At 35.8% G+C, this 23,105-nt stretch overlaps 1 protein-coding gene and 1 long non-coding RNA gene across 4 annotated transcripts in view; one reads left to right on the forward strand and one right to left on the reverse strand.

The window, feature by feature from the left end:
* LOC309665606 overlaps nucleotides 1-23,105 on the forward strand; it is a 419,674-nt gene that overhangs the window by 362,042 nt on the left and 34,527 nt on the right. The window lies entirely within an intron of this gene.
* VPS50 (VPS50 subunit of EARP/GARPII complex) overlaps nucleotides 1-23,105 on the reverse strand; it is a 128,016-nt gene that overhangs the window by 33,544 nt on the left and 71,367 nt on the right. For all 3 annotated transcript variants that reach the window (XR_014266392.1, XM_082471735.1, XM_082471734.1), the window contains 4 exons: nucleotides 11,543-11,633; nucleotides 8,848-9,024; nucleotides 5,944-6,062; nucleotides 1,994-2,100 (listed from right to left, as the gene is read on the reverse strand). Coding sequence is in view for 2 of the 3 variants with exons in the window: in XM_082471735.1 (XP_082327861.1) it covers nucleotides 1,994-2,100; nucleotides 5,944-6,062; nucleotides 8,848-9,024; nucleotides 11,543-11,633 (494 nt within the window). In the remaining variant the exon portion in view is untranslated. The remainder of the gene's footprint in view (nucleotides 1-1,993; nucleotides 2,101-5,943; nucleotides 6,063-8,847; nucleotides 9,025-11,542; nucleotides 11,634-23,105) is intronic.

Here is a 23,105-nt window from a genome sequence, read left to right on the forward strand (position 1 = left end):
ATATATAACCACTTAAATGTGGTTGATTGTATTATTTTCCCCAATTATCTGCTCTTCCCCACCTCCACTCCTTGTAAGAGGATTGTGCATCCTTGTCCACTGCCCTGGACTGGTTGTGCCTTCCTGTGACAGAAGTACACTTCTCCCTTCCAGTCAAGCCTGACTTGCTATGACCAGTGACATGTCAGGGTGGCACATCAGAGTGGCAGCTTTAAGAGTCATAACATGGTTCAGCTCTACTCTTCTCCCCAAATCCCAGATTGCTGCTACTCTTTCAGCCTGCATCTCAGAATGAAGACATACATGGGGCAGAACTAAGATGATCAGGAGTCAATATGCATCACGATAAACCTCTGGGTTGAAAGCCACTGATATGTTAGGGTGTTTTGTTACTTCAACATAACCGAGCAAAAGCTGACTTCATTCAACTACATCTCAAGCGTGTATCCAGACACCGAAAACTACAGTGAGTACCTAAGACTGAGGAGCATGACAAGGACTTTGGAATATCCATCAGTGAGGACCTTGTAAGGCCATTGAGTACACTGACCCTGAAGAATGGATTGGGGAAGGGGAAGTACAAGGAAAGGAAGGACAGTATAACTACCACCACATATCTGAAAAGTGACCACATGGAAAAGTAGGAGAAAAAAGTACAGACTTACTCTTTTTGCTTTTAAGGGCATAACTAAGACCAGAGGGTAGAATTAGAGACAGAGACAGAGATAGAGATTTTGGTTTAGCATGAGGACGAGATTTCTACCAATTAAATCAGTCTAACAGCAGAATGAGTAGTCTTGCAAAGTAATATGCTTCCAGCAATTGTAACACATAAAACAGAGGCTAGATGGCCACCACATATCAGATGCAGTAAAGAAAGAAATCCTCATTCTATGGTAAATTATACCAGATGACCTCTTCAGAATTCCTCTAATTCTGATTCTGTAAATTCTAGAGACTAACTCATGATGCTAGGTTCAGTTAGCTCTCGTGGATAAAGAAGAAAAGCTAATTCCCCAGCAATAATCAGCCGTACAATAGCTTTTCAGATCTGTCATTTTTCTGTGTCATAAAAATACATAATTTTTCTTTTCTGCTCAGTTCATTATTACTTTTCCACACTATTTTCCCTAAAAGAAAGTGGGACTTCTTAAAAAAGTCTTCTTTATCCTATTCATTAATGAAATTTAGAAATTATCTTCAGGAACACAGACTATTTTATCAGAGCTAAGAGTAATTAAACCAGGCAACAGGAAATTATCACCTCCATAAACAGAAGACAGAGATCTTTATAGAAAATCACTAAGATTCTTGACTGGTATAGATGACTTAATTAACATGAGAAGACATCTCTATAACTTATTTGTCAAATGTACAGACCTATTTGTGAAATACAAAGGTTGAGATAGCATATTAAATTTTGAAATACTGATATTAAAAAATCCATAACATCTTCAAACCTAAATATTTCATACGGCATTTCTTCATGCTATTTGCCTTCTACAAAATCATCAATAAAGGTCTTATCTGTAATAAGAACATTTCCTATGGTTTGAACATTTAGCTTATAGAACTCTTGTGTCTGAAAATGCCAGAAAATCACTATCCACTCTGCCTATCTGACAAGAAGATTGCAAAGATCAATGAAACAATTAAGTACAAAATATTGTGCAAATATAAAACTGGTATTATCATCATCCTACATGTACCTCTAACTCACAGAGAATTTTTCCACTACATTTCTATTAATTGGAATATTTTAGAAAAAGTGGAAGACACAAATTCTAAGTAGTTAACTAAAAAAGAAAAACTTACATTAATATTAGTATTATACTATTTGGAGCAATTAAGATGAGAAGGCACTGACATATGAACATCTTAAATCATTCACTGTGGTGGGCACTGGAGTACACAATGAAAACCCATTTGGTAACAAATGTAAACTAATTTAACTGCTATAATAATTTTTTTTTTTAAAGGCGTAGCTACTTACCAACAAGTCTTATTACATTCAGTGTTGTATTTGTTAAGATGGGTGCATTCACTTTATTTAGACTGTAATCTGATTTCTTCCTGCTTTTTAGTGTCTCTCGAGAAACGCTTAATATGAGAAAACAAAACAGATTTGCAATTAGGGTTGTCAAGTAGTAAATCAATACGTAATTCAGCTTAGGATCTAATTTGCTAATTAGTTACTGAAAATCACCAATTAGTTACTGAAAGTCTTACCACGTATCAGCTGGGGATATAGAGATTATCCTGTCCTTACAGAGCTTACAGTCCAGAGGGGAAGAGAAATCAGTAAACAGAGAAATAAAGTACTATAATGTATTTCTTTGGTTCTCAGACATTAATTAACAACCATTAAAAGAAGCTATGTCACTAAATTGTAGCAATGTTTTCTTAGGTCAGTCTCCCAAGGCAATAGAAATAAAAGCGAAAATAAACAGATGGTACCGAATCAAACTTATAAGCTTTTGCACAGTAAAGGAAACCATAAACAAAATGAAAAGACAACCTATAGAATGGGAGAAAATATTTGCAAATGATGCGACTGACAAGGGCTTAATTTCCAAAATATACAAACAGCTCATACAACTCAATAACAAAAAGACAACAACCCAATCAAAAAATGAGCAGACCTAAATAGATACTTCTCCAAAGAAGACATACAGATGGCCAACAGGCACATGAAAAGATGTTCAGCATCGCTAATTATTAGAGAAATGCAAATCAAAACTACAATGAGGTATCAGCTCACACCAGTCAGAATGGCCATCATCAAAAGTCTATAAATAATAAATGCTGGAGAGGGTGTGGAGAAAAGGGAAGCCTCTTGCACTGTTGGTGGGAATGTAAATTGATACAGCCACTATGGAGAGCAGTATGGAGGGTCCTTAAAAAACTAAAACTAGAGTTACCACATGATCCAGCAATCCCACTACTGGGCATATATCCAGAAAAGCCAAAAGCTCTAATTCAAAAAGATACATGCACCCCAAATGTTCACAGTGGCATTATTTACAACAGCCAAGACATCGAAGCAACTTAAGTGTCCATTAACAGATGAGTAGATAAAGAAGATGTGGTGTATATATACAATGGAATATTACTCAGCCATAAAAAAGAATGAAATAATGCCATTTGCAGCAACATGGATGGGCCTAGAGATTATCACACTAAGTGAAGTAAGTCAGACAAAGACAAATATATGGTATCACTTATATGTGGGATCTAAAAAATAGTACAAATGAACTTATTTACAAAACAGAAACAGACTCACAGACATAGAAAACAAACTTATGGTTACCAAAGGAGAAGTAGGGGGGGGATAAGCTGGGAGTGTGGGATTAACAGATGCATAAAAATAGATATAAAACAGATAAACAACAAGCATTTACTGTATAGCATGGGGAACTATATTCAATATCTTATAATAAACTATAATGGAAAAGAATTTTAAAAAAGAATATATATACACATATATGTATAAGCAAATCACTTTGCTGTACACTGAAAACTAACACAATATTGTAAATCAACTATACTTCAATAAAAAAACAAATAAATAAAATAATAAACAAAAAAAGAAGCTATGTCACTTAAAAAAAATGTTCTAGGAAAATTATACATCAATTGTACCAAGCATCCTGATTTCAGACCTACAAATATGAAAAGTACCTTCCTTAGAATCTGAATTGGGCATCAAGTATAATGGTAAAGTCTGGGGTTGGGGGGCAGCTCTAGATTCAAAGAAAAAGTAGAAGTTATATGGTAAGAACAGAAAAAAAGGGGACAACATGTAATAAGACCAGAAGTAAGAGAACAGAGTATGCCTAGAGAAGCACAAGGAGTTCACAGTGGTAGCCTGGAGAATGAGTGGGCAGAGGGAAATGTGATAAGAAAGGAGGTAAGTAAAGGCCAGATCACTGAAAGGAACTGAACCTCATGACTATAACGAGTATGAACCGTATCTTAAATGCAGTGGTGAGCCATTAAACATTTTAACCAGGAAAATGACATGATCAAATTTGTATATAAAAGAAAAATCTTAATTTGTATCCAAGAACAGATTAGAAAGGGTTAAGACTGGAAGTGGGAAGCCACGGTAAGGAGGCTGATTCAATAATGGGGCCGAGAGATTTCTGCATGAACTAGGATGGTAGCAGTGAAATACAAGAAATTTTGATAAATTCAAGAGACACTTAGACGTTGGAATTGATATAACAGTCAACTGGTTAACTGCAATCAGTAGTTTACATTGTGTATATTTCTTAGGGGTAGGTTAAGACAGTTTAAGAGGCTGCATAACCCTACAAAAAATGTGAGGACATACACATATAGTGGCAGACGTTTGTTCATTTCAACTTAGACCTTTTCTTTTAGCAAAAACATACTCAAAACATCTAATGAAAAAGTCCAACAAAATAGTTCTTTTCAGTTCATAATGGATCATAGATGTAGATAATTAAATACCATATATTTGTGTAAACCAATGGAAACAAATTTCCCCAATTAAAACATCCCCAATTATATGACTTGTTCACTTTTGAGGTGAGAGATTATATCAATCAGGGTGTCAAATCAATCAAGTATTCACTAGGTACTTTGGGGGTGAAGGGTAGGGAAGAGTATACTTAAATCTATCATTAAAAATAAAGTATATTTGTGGTCACTCAATATCTGATACTCAGTCATGAAACTACCTCACTCACAAATCAGAATCAGGCCCAATTTAAAGAAGGTGACAAAAATTCTTATACAGTTATCATAGTTTTTGAAGAAGACAGTTTATCATAAAACAAAACTCAAGTACAAAAAAAGGAACCTTAATAGAAGGCTCAAATAGCAAATATCAATGACATTGGGAAGATTTTTCTGTATTTACTAGATTGAGGCAGCAAATCCACATACAAAACAAATGACTATTTTCCTCCTTGAGAAAAAAGGAAATCAATGTGAAACATAAATTGATCTATGTGAAGCATAAACCGCCTCCAAAGGCGGCACTGATTCTATAAATCAAAAGTTTGTTTTTCTGCAAAAACCACTGATCTCTAGATTAAGAGCTCTTGGGTTAGGCCCATTATCAAAAAAACTACATTTTTAGCCTTTCAGGAATCATTTTTAAAATACATTAACTTCTCAGGGTATGTGCCCAGTAGTGGGATTGCTGAAAGTCATGGACCACAATGTTCACTGCAGCTCTATTTACAATAGCCAGGACATGGAAGCAACCTAAAGTGTCCATTGACAGATGAATGGATAAAGAAGATGTGGCACATATATACAATGGAATATTACTTAGCCATAAAAAGAAACGAAACTGAGTTATTTGTAGTGAGGTGGATGGACCTAGAGACTGTCATACAGAGTGAAGTCAGAAAGAGAAAAATAAATACCGTATGCTAACACATATATATGGAACCAAAAAAAAAAAAAAAAACAGGTTCTGAAGAACCTAGGGGCAGGACAGGAATAAAGATGCAGACGTAGAGAATAGACTTGAGGACACAGGGAGGGGGAAGGGTAAGCTGGGATGAAGTGAGAGAGTGGCATGGACATATATACACTACCAAATGTAAAATAGATAGCTAGTGGGAAGCAGCTGCATAGCGCAGGGAGATCAGCTCAGTGCTCTGTGACCACCTAGAGGGGTGGGATAGGGAGGGTGGGAGGGAGACGCAAGAGGGAGGGGATATGGGGATATAGGTATATGTATAGCTGATTCACTTTGTTATAAAGCAGAAACTAACACACCATTGTAAGCAATTATACTCCAATAAAGATGTTTAAAAAAAAAAAATTAACTTCTGTCACATGACACTATAACCAAAAGAAAAGTTTAATTTTTGAGTTTTTTTCCTTAACCTTTCAAGTAAATCCTCTATGTTAAACGTGCAACATAAAATGAGAAATACCATAAATTCCAAGAATAAGTACCTTTTCACAGGAGCATCGCCTGTCTGCTCATCAACATAATCTTGTTTTAGTTCCTCAGGAACATCACTGTCACTGTCATACTCCTGATAGGCACCTTTTTCTTGTTCATCAGATTCATACTGAAAAGAACACAGTATATTATTCAACAATGGGTATGAAGAACCAACCTTTCTTGGAGTCTTTCAACACAGTAAAAAAGTATCCAATTTTATAAGAAGTACATTACAGATGAAAGTTCTTAATAACTGAGCTTTAATTTTGCCATCAAGAATCATATTAACTTTCCATTTTCTTCTTCATCATCCTACCTTAACCAGTTCAAAAGAAAATACAAACATTATATTTCAAAAGCTTATAAATGCCCAAAAGAATCTCCATATAAACAAATGAAAACATACCCTGCTAGACCTTAGAAGAGGAAAAGAGTGTTTATTTGATTAAAAAAACTCTTCCTTCAAGTGGTTTCATCCTATTTATTTCCATTTTGCTAGTTCATTATAAAAAGCTTGAGAATACAATTCTGGTACTCTGAAAGTATTAAGCCAGCTTAATAAACACAACACACATGCTAATATTCTATCTAATTCATTATGATGAGATTTAATTCCAAGGGCAACTTAGAAAATTAGGCTTAGCACCTATGGACTACTGAGAACAAGGACAAAAATGGTGGATTTGCTCTTGAGAGGAAGAGTGCCTTTTCATCATCTTTTTGGCACCATGGCCCAGTGCCAGCATGGGAGAAGACAGTGGAGTCCATGCACAACAAAGGAAGCAGTGGCAGTATCACCATCATCATTGCTGATTAGTATTATAAACTAATATGATTAAATAATGGCTAACATTTATTGAGTTTCAACCAAGTACTGGGCTAAGTGCTTCCATAAAGTGTCTCACTGAATCTTCAAAACAATTCTATGAGGAAGTTTTGTCCCCATATGCCAGTTGAGGAGACCAGTATAATGACAATAAGGGAAGAAGTCAGTCCCCTAATTCAACAACTATTTTTTAAGAGTCTAAAGCATTACGACAGGCTGTTTTAAGATGTGAACCCTGACCCTCAGGACCTATGCTGTACCTGTGAAGATTAGATCACACATTAATAACTACAAACAAACATTAGAGACATTCTCCCCCACTTGTACACAATGTGATCCTGGTGACATTCAGAAAGGTGTTCTACACAAACTAGGGTCAGTTCCACAGTACAACAGATCCTCATTTTCAAGGATTCTTTATTTGCAGATTTCCTTACTCGATAAAATTTGTAACCCCAACATCAATACTTCATGACACTCCTTGGTCATTCACGGATGCGTGCCATGTGGAGTGGCAAACACTTTTGAGTCACCCTACATACACGTTCCCAGCTAAGAGCAAGCAAGGCGACACGCTACCTTATTTCAGCCCTCCTGCTGTAAATAAGTGCCCTTTTCAAAGTCTATTTAGTGTTAAAGTTTTTGTACTTTTTGCTGGTGATTTCACTGTTCAGAATGCCCCCCAATCATAGTACTAAAGTGCCGTCTAGTGTTCCCAAGTGCGAGAAGACTGTAATGTGCCTTAAGGTAAAAATATGTATGTTAGATAAGCTTCACTCAGGCATGAGTTACAGTGCTGTTGGTCATGTGTTCAATGTTAATGAATCAACACTATATTAAATTAGGTGTCTTTAAGGAAAAACACACGTAAAACAAGGTTGTGTATTGACCAGTTGGTGAAAATGTTGTGACCAGAGGCTTGCAGATACTTAATCCCATATTTTGCTTAAGAACAACGGTTCTGTATTTGTTAATTCAGAGTTCGTGCTTACTTTATTGAACACAACTGCCAGAAATAATGAGAATCAAATGCTATGAGAGATTTAAATTAACAAATCACCAGTGCAGAGAGATATATTATTTCAAAAATATTGGAATGACTTAATTCCTTTCAGTTTAGTCTACTTTATAGAGGCAAAATGTCACAAAGAATCACTAAATTATAATTTTAAATATGGTTCTCTATGGAATAACTTCTACTTCATGATAAAACATGATAGTGGTATATTTTCACTACAATATTTTTTAAATTATATCTTCACTTAATAACAAAAACAAACCAAAAATATGGAGGCAAATTCAACAGATTTTTGTCAACCCAAACAGTTTTCACTTCAACTTCATCAAATCTAAAATAAAAATTATACCTAGTCCCTCTGGAAATTAAATACTGTAAAAACGCCCTATAGGTAACTGTGAAGTATTTCCTCATTGTAAATATGGGGAAACTGAGGGTCACAAAATCACAATAACTTGCCAAGATCCACACAGCTAATCAATAATAAAGGTCATATTCATTCATCTGCCTGCAAACCTTTCCATTAACTCACACTACTTCTAGTTTATACTGTTTTCTGAGCTGCTCAGAGTGCTGTTAAAACACTGTATTCCTAAATCCTCACAATATCCCTGCTAGGTAATTAAACAAGACATTACCCTGTTTCAGTTAAGGGGACATGGAACAAAATGACTTCCTTAGTTACCCAACAAGTGGCGTTGAGAAAAAAGTGCAGATGATCTATTCCTTCATACATCTGTCTATCCAATAAATCATATAACTATGCAGTGAATAAACTATGCTCCTACTCAATTAGTAATATGGTAAGAACATAAAGTAATCTAATAACAACATAAAATAAACATAAAGGCAAAACTTACCATTCAAAAGGACAATGTCAACAAAGCATACTGGAAAGCCATTCATTACCTGTACAAGTAGTATTACAGGTGTCTAAGTATATAGGTAGGAAGGTGGGTGGTAAATGTATGAATAAATCTAGTCAATTACCTTGCTCATTGGGTACAACATGCTCAATAAGAAAATCCCACTAATGTTCCACAGTATATTTTAAAAAACACCACATACCCCATTAGAAGCCAGGACGTCTTCTGTTTCTTCATCTTTGTGGTCAGCCTGTATTTCAAATGGATTCCCACCACTACAGTACTGCTCAAACAAGGTTACCATTTTTGAGGAAGTTGAGGATGGCTGCTTACTGGGTGAAACTGATGGGGAACGTGACTGTTCCATGAATTTAAATTCCTAGACGTTTAAAAAAAAAAACAAAAAGGAGACAGATCCCTTTTAGCAACAACAATAAAATTAAAGTACATAAACATATTCCATCAATGCAGATGTAGTTAGTAAAGAAAACAATCCTGATTCTTTAGGTTATTCTTTTTTTTTTTTTTTTTAGGTTATTCATTTTTAACTCTTGCAAGTTATCTGAAAGCACAAACTTGGACATACATGTTCAAAGGTTTTCCTAAAGACAACTCAGTCGCTGATGTCACTTAAAACAGTGTTATCTGCATCAAGCTGCTTTTGGCTTACTTTATGGAACTGCACAGAAAATTTTTTTAAATAACTTCAATTTGAATGATAATTCTAAAAATTTTTACATAACAGCAGAAGTCCTAGTAGAGTACAGTTTTAATAAAGTCATTCATAAAAACTAATTGTTGTTAAGTCAAATAGCTTGCACCATTTGAGATACTCTACGTGAATACACTGAAATCCAAGCATAAAAGATATACCTTTCTTTGTTATATTGATGTCTATAAACTTTCATTTATTTTTCTTCATATACCAAGAAGCAGACAACACAAATACATGCTGAGGTCAGATGATACATCTTCTAGTCCTAGCTTGACTTTAATCCATTATATTCCATTAACTTCCTATATAACATTGGGAATGTCCCCTGATTCCCTATGCCTCCATTTCCTCATCTGTAAAATGAAAGGGTCGATCTAGATGAAAGAATCACAAACACTAAAGCTACAGAGTTGTAGCACCCAGTCCAAATCACACACTTCTCAGATGAGGAAACTGAGGCAGAGGGATTCAGGTTCAAGTTCAAGATTACACAGCTAATTAGAGGAAGAGATGGAATAATAGCTAAATTTCTTTCGAATTACAAAACTCTTGATTTACGATTTTTAACAAAAATTTAGTACACATTTTTCTTATACCTTTTAATCATTTTAATATTATTCCCCAATTTAAAATTTTTCATATTCAGAGATAATCTTCTTTAAAATTACATTGGTTTACTAAGTTTCAAATGATGTGTTTATTTTCTTTTTAAATTGCAGCTATACATTAAATCAGATCCACAATAATGCTTAAAAATCAGGCCATTATTTTTAAAATTCTAAACAAGGGGTGACTATAAATTAATAACACAAAAATTTTTTAAAACAAAATCTACAGAAATACATGTGTCAAATGAACACTATCTCAGCTGTAAATAGTTTTCAATGTAATTACTTTTTCCCCCACTGTGGTTACAACATGAGATCTACCATTAAAAAAATTTTAAGTGCACAGTACTGTATTGTTAACTACAGGCAAAATGTTGTACCATAGATCTCTAGAACTTACTCATCTTACATAACTGAAACTTCAAGGTAACCACTTTAAAGGATATAATGCTCACTTGGATGGAAATGTTTCAACGTACCTTGTAAAAAAGTTGTTTTCTAATTACAGCAAGTTTACATACACGTGCACCACACACACACACACACACAAATTGACAGTTAAATACAAATTCAAATAAAAGTATTTAAATAGAGATTATAGAGATTCTAAAATCAATGCTGGAATTCTAAATAATGTTAAGGAATCATCTTAATTTAATAACTCTAAAATAATGTTAAAATTAATGTTAATTTCATTGTCTTTAAAGCATTTATTAATCAACATGTTTCAGTGTATTTAATATTTGCACATTAGGAAAGCAATATGATAAACCTGGATGAGAAGTAAGCTATTATACAATATAAGCATAAACACTGTCCCTTTAAAAAACCTTTTAATCATGTATTCTTTACATTTATCCAGGAATAAGAAAATTCTTTCTAGAAAGCCATTTCTTCTAAAGGCAAAAACTACACACTCGACCTTCTAAACAGGGATCTAAATTTATATACTGTATTCTGATATTTGATATTTGTCAGATAGGACATGGTCTACCACACGAGAAATATTTATCTATAATGTTTCAACCAAGAGAAAAAAAAATAAAGATATTTTCACATATTACATTATAGGATTCAAGGAATCAATTAACTAATAAAAATTAGCTGTGTTTTTTTTTTATAAGTGCCTATTTCTGAGGCATTTTCTCATTACAGACAAATTTATGAGTTGCAGCATAAATTCAGAACCTATTAGACCCTTTAAGAAATGACAAATATTCTGCAAATATAAGCATTTTCATTAAAGACCATCAAAATATAACTGATTTTTCTGCAAAATTTAAATGAAGCAGTAAACCCTCTTCTGAAATCTAAAGAAAACAAATTATTTTAATTGTGACTCTTTTCAGGCAAAGGAGTTTTCCTCAAGTGTATAAAATGAATTTGTAAAAAGAGACAGATTATGACATCCATTAAAGTATCACCTTGTAAAAGAGGCTTATTATTAATCACTTTTAAGGAAAAAAGGAAAGGCACTATTTCTTAATTTAATTATTTTATAAATGTTTCCATATATATGGTTTGCTTTTAAAGATGACTACATAAAAGACTAATTTATTTGCTCTTAAACTTACATGAAGTTGCAAGATGCTGAAATTTGACTTAACAGGACAAAGTTCCCAGGTCTCATTTTCTAGAAACATTCTCAGTTCATCAAGCCGTGTTCTTAAAAAAAGAAAATGAATACTCCAAAAAATAAGAAAAGTACACTGCACATAAGAATTAATATAACAAAAACTACTATAGAGTTATCATCATGATCATAATCAACTTTGAAAACCCATTCAGACCAACACAGTAAACACATTTACTTTTACATACTTGTTAATATCTTATCACCCGTAAGAGAAAAACCACAAATATTTACTAAACTCAGAATATTTTTACTATATTGCAAAAATAATGAATGCATAGGAAATGATATTTTTATTAAGGGACTAAACTAAAAGCTACTCACCAACTCATGTACTTAAGACATCCTTAGCTAATCACATATTAGTGCCAAAAAAAAAAACAAGAAATAATTTATAGGGTTTATAAAACCACAAACATTAATAAATGTTTTATGCTAAAAAGCATAGATCTTAATATTCTTACTAAGCCAAACGATCAAGTTGATTATCACTATCTAAATATATTTTAGCTCAGGGCTTATCTATCTCTACACAGCATTTACCAATTAAATTAGCAAGTATGGCACTTAAATTAGCAAGTAGTCACATGTCATACTGATTTCTTCTTTCTTTAATGCTATTGCTCTTACTGTCTCTCCTGAGTAATCAGTACATTATATGAGCAATTCCAGAAAAACAAATACTTCCTTCCTGTTAACCCAGGAAACAAAGGGCCAGGGTCTGCCCTATTCTTCCTTCTTCCTGCAACAAGCCTCATTGCTGTTACTAAAATCAGGCTAAAAACAAAATCTAGATTTTTTTAAATCCACAGGTTCTAAAGTAAAGAGGGAATAAATGGTAAAATCTGTGAAAAGCAGAAATTGCTCCAAATATTAGAGTTAACAGACAAGGACTTTAAGATAACTACTATAAATAAGTTAAATAAAATAGAGAAAAAGATGCACAAAATGGACAGAAATGAAAATTTTAAAGCATTGTAATAATAAAAACAAAAAAGAATCAAACAAATGTTCTATAACCAAAAAAATACAATACCTCAAATTAAAAACTGATTGGGTAAGTCAAACAGCAGAAGACAGGATTAATGAACTCGAAGACAGTGCAACAGAAAATATCCAAACTGAAGGACAAATGGAAAAAGAAAAATGGAAGAAAGAAAAGATCGTAAGAGATATGTGAGACACAGTCAAACATCTAGTATGCATGCAACTGTATGGAGATGAGAGAGAGAGAGCAAAAGCAATATTTGAAGAGGTAGGTAATGACTGAGAATTTGGCAAAAGTGATTGTCCCCATACCTATCACCGTATACAAAAATTAACTAAAATGAATCACAGATCTAATGTAAGAACTAAAACTATAAAGTTTACAACTCTTAGAATTCTACAATAAAAAGATAAATAACCCAATTTTTAAATGGGCAAAGGCTTTGAACAGACATTTTTGCAAAGAAGATACATAAATGACCAGTAAGCGCATAAAAAGACGCTGAACATCGTCACTCATCAGGGAAATATAAATCCAGACCATAATGAGGTACCACTTCACAACCACCAGGATAGCTATAATCAAAGAGACAGTAAGAGGTACTAGCAAGGATTTTGAGAAATTAGAACGCTTATATAGTGCTGGTGGAAACATAAAATGGTGCAGCCACTTTGGGAAACTTTGGTAGTTCCTCAAAATATTAAACATAGAGTTACCATATTACCCACCAATTTCACTCTGTATTGGTTTCCTGTGGCTGCTATAACAAATTAACAAAAACTGGGTGACTTATAACAACAGAAATTTATAATCTCACAATTCTGGAGCCCAGAAGTCTGAAATCATAAGGTTGAAATCAAGCTGTCAGCAGGGATACACTCTCTCCAAAAACTCTAGAGGAGAATCTGTTCCTTGCCTTTTCCAATTTACAGTGGTTGCTGCCATTCCTTGGCTAGTGGCCACAGCACTCCAATCTCTGCCTGTCTTCACATAACTTTCTCCTGCATGTGTGTATGTCTTTTCCTCTGTGTCTATATCAAGTCCCCTTCTGTCTCCCTTTAACTGTGATGGCATTTAGGGCCCATCCAGATAATCCAAGATAATCTCATCACAAAACCATTAATTTAGTCACATCTACAAAACACTTTTTCCAAATAAAGTAACATTTACAGTTTCCATGTATTAGGACCTGATTTTTTTGTGGGGGTGGGGAGTGGGGAGGAGGGGAACGGGGAAATTACTTGTCAGACTACCAAACACTCCCAGGTACAAACCCAAAGAAATGATAATATATGTCTATGCAAAAACTTATACACAAGGGGGCGGAGTCAAGATGGCAGACTAGGGGGACATGGATTCATGTGTCCACACAACTAGGGCACCTACCAGGCACTGGTGGGGGACCATGGACACCTAAGGGGATGGGAGGAACCCCCAGCGATCGGGTAGGATGTGGGGCATGGGGGGGTGAAGGGGAGGGGAAGCGGAGGTGGGACGGGACTGGCACCCCTGAAGGGCAGCTGGGGGAGAGGAAGGGATCTCACACCCGAAGGGGGAAATTGGGGGACCACCAGGAGGACAAAGGAGCAAAAGGGAGCGTGGCCAGGTTTCCCCTGCCCACTTGGGCCCCCGGGAGCCTGCTGAGATCCTGGGCCTGATCCTCTGCCCACCGAGGCCCCCTCCAGCCGTGCAGGTCCTAAGGGAGTGGGAGGGAGGGAAGGGGGAGCAAAAGTAAAGGCCAGACCTCTAGGACCGGCACCCCTGAGGGGTGGCTGGGGGAGGGGAGGAGTTCCTACACCAAGCAGGACCCACCCACGGTTAGGGGTTAGGGGTCCAGCAGCAATGGGGGAGACCCTAGGGGAGATGGGTGTTGGGGAGGGGAGCACGGAGGAACGGAAGGGAATGGGGCCAGAGCTTTCCCTGTCCACTTAGGCACTGGGAAGCCTGCTGGGCTCCCGGGCCTAATCCTGTGCCCTTGGAGCCTCCCTCCTGCCATGCAGAGCCCAAGCCCCACCCCTACACCACCCACTCAGAGACCCCCTCTGAGACCCCCTCCAATGCACTGGGCCTAAACCCCACCCACACACCCTCACCCAGGGCCTTACCTCCAAACTCCAGAACTCCACACTGCAGAGGCCCTCCTTTCCATGTGCTGCCTCTCCCCTTCCCCGCAGGTCCTAAGCAGAGGCCCCGCCCTACACTCAAATGTCAACCCCCCACCTGCCTAGGTCCCACCCCACTGTAAACCCCACCCCTGCCTGAGTTCCACTTCCATAGCCAAGGCTTTTAAAATTTTTTTTTCTTTTTTCCTCTTTTAGATTGGGGTTCTGTTTTACCTAGTTGATTCATTGTTCTTGATTCATTTATATTTTTATTATTCCTAATAAATCTTTTATATTTCTAATTTTACTTTATTCTTTATACTTTGTTATTGTTCTCTCCTTTTGGCTTGTTCCCCCTGCACCGCCCACCCCTTTTTTTTCTTTTTTCTGTTGTGGTTTTATTTTACCTTACTGCAGTTGTTTCAATTATATTTTTATTTTTCATAATATATTTTTTTATCTTTCTAACTTTATTTTCTTTTATATTCTTTGATATTGTACTGCTCCTTTTTTTCTTTTTTTCTTTTTTTTTTTTGCCGTGCCATGCGGCTTGCAGGATCTTGGCTCCCAGGCCAGAGGTCGGGCCCGAGCTCCTATGGTGGGAGCTCTGAGTCCAAACCACTGGACTAAGAGAACCTCAGACCCCAGGGAACATTAATCAGAGTGAGGCCTCCTGGAGGTCCTAATCTCAGCACAAAGACCCAGCTCTATACAACTGCCTGCAAACTCCAGTGCTGGACGCCTCAGGCCAAACAATCAGTAAGACAGGAATACAGCCCCACCCATTAAAAAAAACCAAACAAAATGAAATGACAAAAAAATACATTACAGACAAAGGAGCAAGGTAAAAACCTACAAGACCAAATAAATGAAAATGAAATAGGCAACCTACCTGAAGAAGAATTCAGAGTAATGATAAAGATGATCCAAAGTCTCGAAAATGGAATTGAGAAAATATAAGAAACATTTAACAAGGATCTAGAAGAACTAAGCAAACAAACAGTGATGAACAACACAATAACTTAACTTAAAAATACTCTAGAAGGAATCAATAGCAGAATAACTGAGGCAGAAGAACAGATAAGTGAGCTGGAAGATAAAATGGTGGAAATAACAACAAGGGAACAGAATAAAGAAAAAAGAATGAAAAGAATTGGGGACAGTCTCAGAGACCTCTGGGACAATGTTAAACACACCAATATTCGAATTATAGGGGTCCCAGAAGAAGAAGAGAAAAAGAAAGGGTCTGAGAAAATATTTGAAGAGATTATAGTTGAAAACTTCCATATCATGGGAAAGGAAATAGTCAATCAAGTCCAGGAAGCACAGAGTCCCATACAGGATACACCCAAAGAGAAACACACCAAGACACATATAAATCAAACTATCAAAAACTAAACAAAGAAAAAATATTAAAAGCAGCAAGCAAAAAGCAACAAATAACATACAAGGGAATCCCCATAAGGTTAACAGCTGATCTTTCAGCAGAAACTCTGCAAGCCAGAAGGGAGTGGCAGGACACATTTAAAGTGATGAAAGGGAAAAAGCTACAACCAAGATTATTCTACCCAGCAAGGATCTCATTCAGATTTGATGGAGAAATTAAAACCTTTACAGACAAGCAAAAGTTAAGAGAATTCAGCACCACTAAACCAGCTGCACAACAAATGCTAAAGGAACTTCTCTAGGTAGGAAACACAAGAGAAGGAAAAGACCTACAAAAACAAACCCAAAACAATTAAGAAAATGGTAATAGGAACATACATATCGATAATTACCTTAAATGTAAATGTATTACATACTCCAAACAGGGCTTCCCTGGTGGCGCAGTGGTTAGGAATATGCCTGCCAATGCAGGGGACACAGATTCAAGCCCTGGTCTGGAAAGATCCCACATGCCGCGAAGCAAATAAGCCCGTGTGCCACAACTACTGAGCCTGCGCTCTAGAGCTCGCGAGCCACAACTACTGAGTCCACGTGTCACAACAACTGAAGCCCGCGTGCCTAGAGCCCATGCTCCACAACAAGAGAAGCCACCGCAATGAGAAGCCCATGCACCGCAACGAAGACACAACGCAGCCAAAAATAAATAAATAACTAAATTTATGAAAATAAATAAATAAATAAATAAAATCCTCCAACCAAAAGATACAGACTGCCTAATGGATACAAAAACAAGACCCATATATATGCTGTGTGCAAGAAACCCACTTCAGACCTAGGGACACATACTGACTGAAAGTGAGGGGATGGAAAAGATATTCCATGCAAATGGAAATCAAAAGAAAGCTGGAGTAGCAATTCTCATATCAGACAAAATAGACTTTAAAACAAAGACTATCACAAGAGACAAAGAAGGACACTACATAATGATTAAGGGATCAATCCAAGAAGAAGATATAACAACAGTAAATATTTATGCACCCAACATAGGAGCACCTCAGTACATAAGGCAAATGCTAACAGCCATAAAAGGGGAAATCGACAGTAACATAATCATAGTAGGCTACTTTAACACCCCACTTTCACCAATGCACAGATCATCCAAAATAAAAATAAATAAGGAAACACAAGCTTTAAATGACGCATTAAACAAGATGGACTTAATTGATATTTATAGGATATTCCATCCAAAAACAACAGAATACACTTTCTCCTCAAGTGGTCACGGAACATTCTTCAGGATAGACCATATCGTGGGTCACAAATCAAGCCTTGGTAAATTTAAGAAAATTGAAATAATATCAACTATCTTTTCCGACCACCACACTATGACACTAGATATCAATTACAGGAAAAAAACTGTAAAAAATACAAACACATGGAGGCTAAACAACATGCTACTAAATAACCAAGAGATCACTGAAAAAATCAAAGAGGAAATCAAAAATACCTTGAAACAAATGATGATGAAAACAAGACAACGCAAAACTTATGGGATGCGGCAAAAGCAGTTCTAAGAGGGAAGTTTATAGCAATACAATCCTACCTCAAGAAACAAGAAAAATCTCAAATAAACAACCTAACCTTACACCTAAAGTGATTAGAGAAAGAAGAACAAAAAAACCCTGAAGTTAGCAGAAGGAAAGAAATCCTAAAGATCAGATCAGAAATAAATGAAAAAGAAATGAAGGAAACAATAGCAAAGATCAATAAAAGTAAAAGCTGGTTCTTTGAGAAGGTAAACAAAACTGAAAAACCATTAGCCAGACTCACCAAGAAAAAAAGGGAGAAGACTCAAATCAACAGAATTAGAAATGAAACAGGAGAAGTAACACCTGACACTGCAGAAATAAAAAGAATCATGAGAGATTACTACAAGCATCTATATGCCGATAAAATGGACAACCTGGAAGAAATGGACAAATTTGTAGAAAAGCACAACCTTCTGAGACTGAACCAGGAAGAAATAGAAAATATAAACAGACCAATCACAAGCAATTGTGAAATTGAAACTGTGATTAAAAATCTTCCAACAAACAAAAGCCCAGGACCAGATGGCTTCACAGGCAAATTCTATCAAGCATTTAGAGAAGAGCTAACACCTAACCTTCTCAAACTCTTCCAAAATATAGCAGAGGAAGGAACACTACCAAACTCATTCTATGAGGCCACCATCACCTTGATACGAAAACCAGACAAAGATGTCACAAAAAAAGAAGACTACAGGCCAATATCACTGATGAACATAGATGCAAAAATCCTCTACAAAATACTAGCAAACAGAATCCAACAGCACATTAAAAGGATCATACACCATGATCAAGTGGGGTTTATCACAGGAATGCAAGGATTCTTCAATATATGCAAATCAATGTGATACACCATATTAACAAACTGAAGGGTAAAAACCATATGATAATCTCAATAGATGGATAAAAAGCTTTCTACAAAATTCAACACCCATTTATGATAAAAACTCTCCAGAACATAGTATAGAGGGAACCTACGTCAACATAATAAAGGCCATATATGACAAACCCACAACCAACATAGTTCTCAATGGTGGAAAACTGAAACCATTTTCTCTAAGATCAGGAACAAGACAAGGTTGCCCACTCTCACCACTATTATTCAACATAGTTTTAGAAGTGTTAGCCACAGCAATCAGAGACAGAAAAGAAATAAAAGGAATCCAAATCGGAAAAGAAGAAGTAAAGTTGTCACTGTTTGCAGATGACATGATACTATACATAGAGAATCCTAAAGATGCTACCAGAAAACTACTAGAGCTAATCAATGAATCTGGTAAAGTAGCAGGATACAAAATTAATGCACAGAAATCTCTTGCATTCCTATATACTAATGATGAAAAATCTGAAAGAGAAATTAAGGAAACACTCCCATTTACCATTGCAACAAAAAGAATAAAATACCTAGGAATAAACCTACCTAAGGAGACAAAAGACCTGTATGCAGAAAACTATAAGATGCTGATGAAAGAAATTAAAGATGATACCAACAGATGGAGAGATATACCATGTTCTTGGATTGGAAGAATCAATACTGTGAAAATGACTATACTACCCAAAGCCGTCTACAGATTCAATGCAATCCCTATCAAATTACCAATGGCATTTTTTATGGAACAAGAACAAATCATCTTAAAATTTGTATGGAGACACAAAAGACCCTGAATAGCCAAAGCAGTCTTGAGGGAAAAAAATGGAGCTGGAGGAATCAGACTCCCTGACTTCAGAATACACTACAAAGCTACAGTAATCAAGACAATATGGTACTGGAACAAAAACAGAAACACAGATCAATGGAACAAGATAGAAAGCCCAGAGGTAAACCAACACACCTATGGTCAACTAATCTATGACAAAGGAGGCAAGGATATACAACGGAGAAAAGACAGTCTCTTCAATAAGTGGTGCTGGGAAAACTGGACAGCTACATGTAAAAGAATGAAATTAGAACACTCCCTAACACCACACACAAAAATAAACTCAAAATGGATTCAAGACCTAAATGTAAGACCGGACACTATAAAACTCTTAGAGGAAAACATAGGAAGAACACTCTTTGACATAAATCACAGCAAGATCTTTTTTGATCCACCTCCTAGAGTAATGGAAATAAAAACAAAAATAAACAAATGGGACCTAATGAAACTTCAAAGCTTTTGCACAGCAAAGGAAACCATAAACAAGACGAAAAGACAACCCTCAGAATGGGAGAAAATATTTGCAAACGAAGCAACTGACAAAGGATTAATCTCCAAAATATACAAGCAGCTCATGCAGCTCAATATCAAAAAAACAAACAACCCAATCCAAAAATGGGCAGAAGACCTAAATAGACATTTCTCCAAAGAAGAAATACAGATGGCCAAGAAGCACATGAAAAGATGCTCAACATCACTAATCATTAGAGAAATGCAAATTAAAACTACAGTGAGGTATCACCTCTCACCAGTCAGAATGGCCATCATCAGAAAATCTACAAACAGTAAATGCTGGAGAGGGTATGGAGAAAAGGGAACCCTCTTGCACTGTTGGTGAGAATGTAAATTGACACAGCCACTATGGAGAACAGTATGGAGGTTCCTTAAAAAACTAAAAATAGAACTACCATACGACCCAGCAATCCCACTACTGGGCATACACCCTGAGAAAACCATAATTCAAAAAGAGTCAGGTACCACAATGTTCACTGCAGCACTACTTACAATAGCCAGGACATGGAAGCAACCTAGGTGTCCATCGACAGATGAATGGATAAAGAAGATGTGGCACATATATACAATGGAATATTACTCAGTCATAAAAAGAAACGAAATTGAGTTATTTGTAGTGAGGTGGAAGGACCTAGAGTCTGTCATACAGAGTGAAGAAAGTCAGAAAGAGAAAAACAAATACCGTATGCTAACACATATATATGGAATCTAAAAAAAACAACGGTTCTGATGAACCTAGGGGCAGGACAGGAATAAAGATGCAGACATAGAGAATGGACTTGACAACACGGGGAAGGGGAAGGGGAAGCTGGGATGAAGTGAGAGAGTAGCATTGACATAACACACTACCAAATGTAAAATGGATAGCTAGTGGGAAGCAGCTGCATACCACAGGGAGATCAACTCCGTGCTTTGTGACCACCAAGAGAGGTGGGATAGGGAGGGTGGGAGGGAGATGCAAGAGGGAGGGGATATGGGGATATATGTATGCATTTAGCTGATTCACTTTCTTATACAGCAGAAACTAACACACCATAGTAAAGCAATTATACTCCAATAAAGATGTTAAAAAAAAAAAAAGAAAACTGTGTTGGATTTCTTATCTGGTGAAAAGGTGTACTTTTATTCTGATTATTTTTGCATTTGTTGTTGTTTGAAGTTTCAGTGGGATTGTGGTTCCTTTGACTGGTTGAGGGAAGAGAATTTTTTGGTTGAAGACAAGAGAGTGATTTTTTTTAATAAGTTTTTTTTTTTAATTAAAAAAATTTTTTATAATTTTTAAAGGTTAGTTTCCATTTACAGTTACTACAAATATTGGCTATATTCCTCATGTTGTACCATAAATCCTTATAGCTTAAACTAAAACAAAAAAAAAACTTATACACAAACGTTCATAGCAGCATCATTCATCATAGCTAAAAAGAGAAAACAACCCAAATGTCCATTAACTGAGGAATGGATAAACAAAATATGGTATAGCTATACAATGGAATATTATTCACCAATAAAAAGGAAAGAAGTTCTGTTACATGCTCCAAAATGGATGAACCTTAAAAATATTATGCTAAGTGAAAGCCAAACACTAAAGGCCATAATGTATGATTCCATTTACATGAAATGTTCATATACAGGCAAATATCATAGGCAAATACATAGAGACAAAAACTAAATAAGTGATTGTCAGGTGCTGCAGGAGAAGAGTGACAATTAACTGGTACAGGGTTTCTTTTTGGTGTGATAAAAATATTCTGAAATTAGATAGTGGTGACAGTTGTTGCTGAATTATATACTTTAAAGGAGTGAATTTTTGGCATTTTTGGTATGTGACTTACATCTCAATAAAGCTATTATTACAACAATTATTGAGGTAGGCATGACTCTAAAATGCACTCTAAAATCCCTCAAGATTGTCTACCCTAATTCCCAGGACTAAATGTGTTGAAGAACACCCCCATGATAACATTACCAAATATGGAAAAAAGAGATTTTGCAGATATAATTAAGATTACAATTAGCTGCCTTGAGTTAATCAAATCAGAAATTATCCAGGTGGAACAAATCTAACTGAATAAGCCCTTTTAAAGCAGAGTCTTTTCTCCTCCTGATAGCAGAAGGGGAAGTCAGAGAGAATTGTTGGCTTTGAAAATGGAAGGGGTCAGGTACAAGGACCAGAGAGCAGCTTCTAGAAGCTGAGAACACTTCATAGCTGACAGGTAGCAAGAAAACAGAAACCTCAGTCCTAAAACCACAAGGAACTGAATTCTGCCAATGTCCTGAATGTGCTTAGATGCAGATTCTTCCTCAAAGTCTTCAGATAAAAGCCCAACCAACACCTTGATTTTGGCCCTCTGGAAACCTAAGCTGAGAACCTAGACAAGCTGATCCAGACTTCCACAGAACTGTGAGATAATAAATGGGTGTTGTTTTAAGCTGCTAAACTCATGGTAATCTATTATACAATAATATAAAACTATTATGGTGATAAAAGATACCAACTCACAGACTGAAGCTTAGTTATTCCTACCCATAAAAAGTACAGAAAATAATACAGAAAGTAAAAGTATATGACAAAAACATTAAAAGGTAAGAGAAGGTAAATGAGTTACAAAGTTGGTTCTCCCATTATTCTGGAAGTATATTAAGTTAAGGTCAACTGGAACAGAACAGGAATGCATATTGGAATGTTGATGGTAACCACTATAAGAATATACATTTTAAAGCTGAGGAAAAAAATATGAAAATTGAAAACATAGATGATCAACCAAAAAGAAGGCAGAAAGAGAAAAAAATAAATGAAAAAAGTTATCTACACTTTCAGAAACCAAACAGCAATATGATGGGTTTAATGGACCCAACTATGCCAATAAATACATTAAATGAAAATGAAAAAAACAGTTCAATCAAAACACAAAAATTGTCAGATTAGATTTTAAAACAAGAAAACAAAAAAGACTACATGCTGTTTATGAGAGGCATACTTTACATATAAGATTGAAATTAAAATTAGGTCGGAAGCAAAACTAGATTGAAAGTAAAAATTACAGACATGATTTCTTAAAATCAGGAACTAGGGTGGAATTTTCATCAAAATTTTTTTCTTCATCTATTAAAATGATCAATGTGGTATTTTTCCTGTAGCTGTTAATTAGTAAATTAAATTTATTAATTTTTAAAATGTTTAGCCAACCTTGTTTTCCTGCAATAAACCCTGCCTATTCATGATGTATTGTTG

Source organism: Balaenoptera physalus (assembly GCF_965194825.1).
Source record: "Balaenoptera physalus genome assembly, chromosome: 8".
Classification (NCBI taxonomy): Eukaryota; Metazoa; Chordata; class Mammalia; order Artiodactyla; family Balaenopteridae; genus Balaenoptera; species Balaenoptera physalus.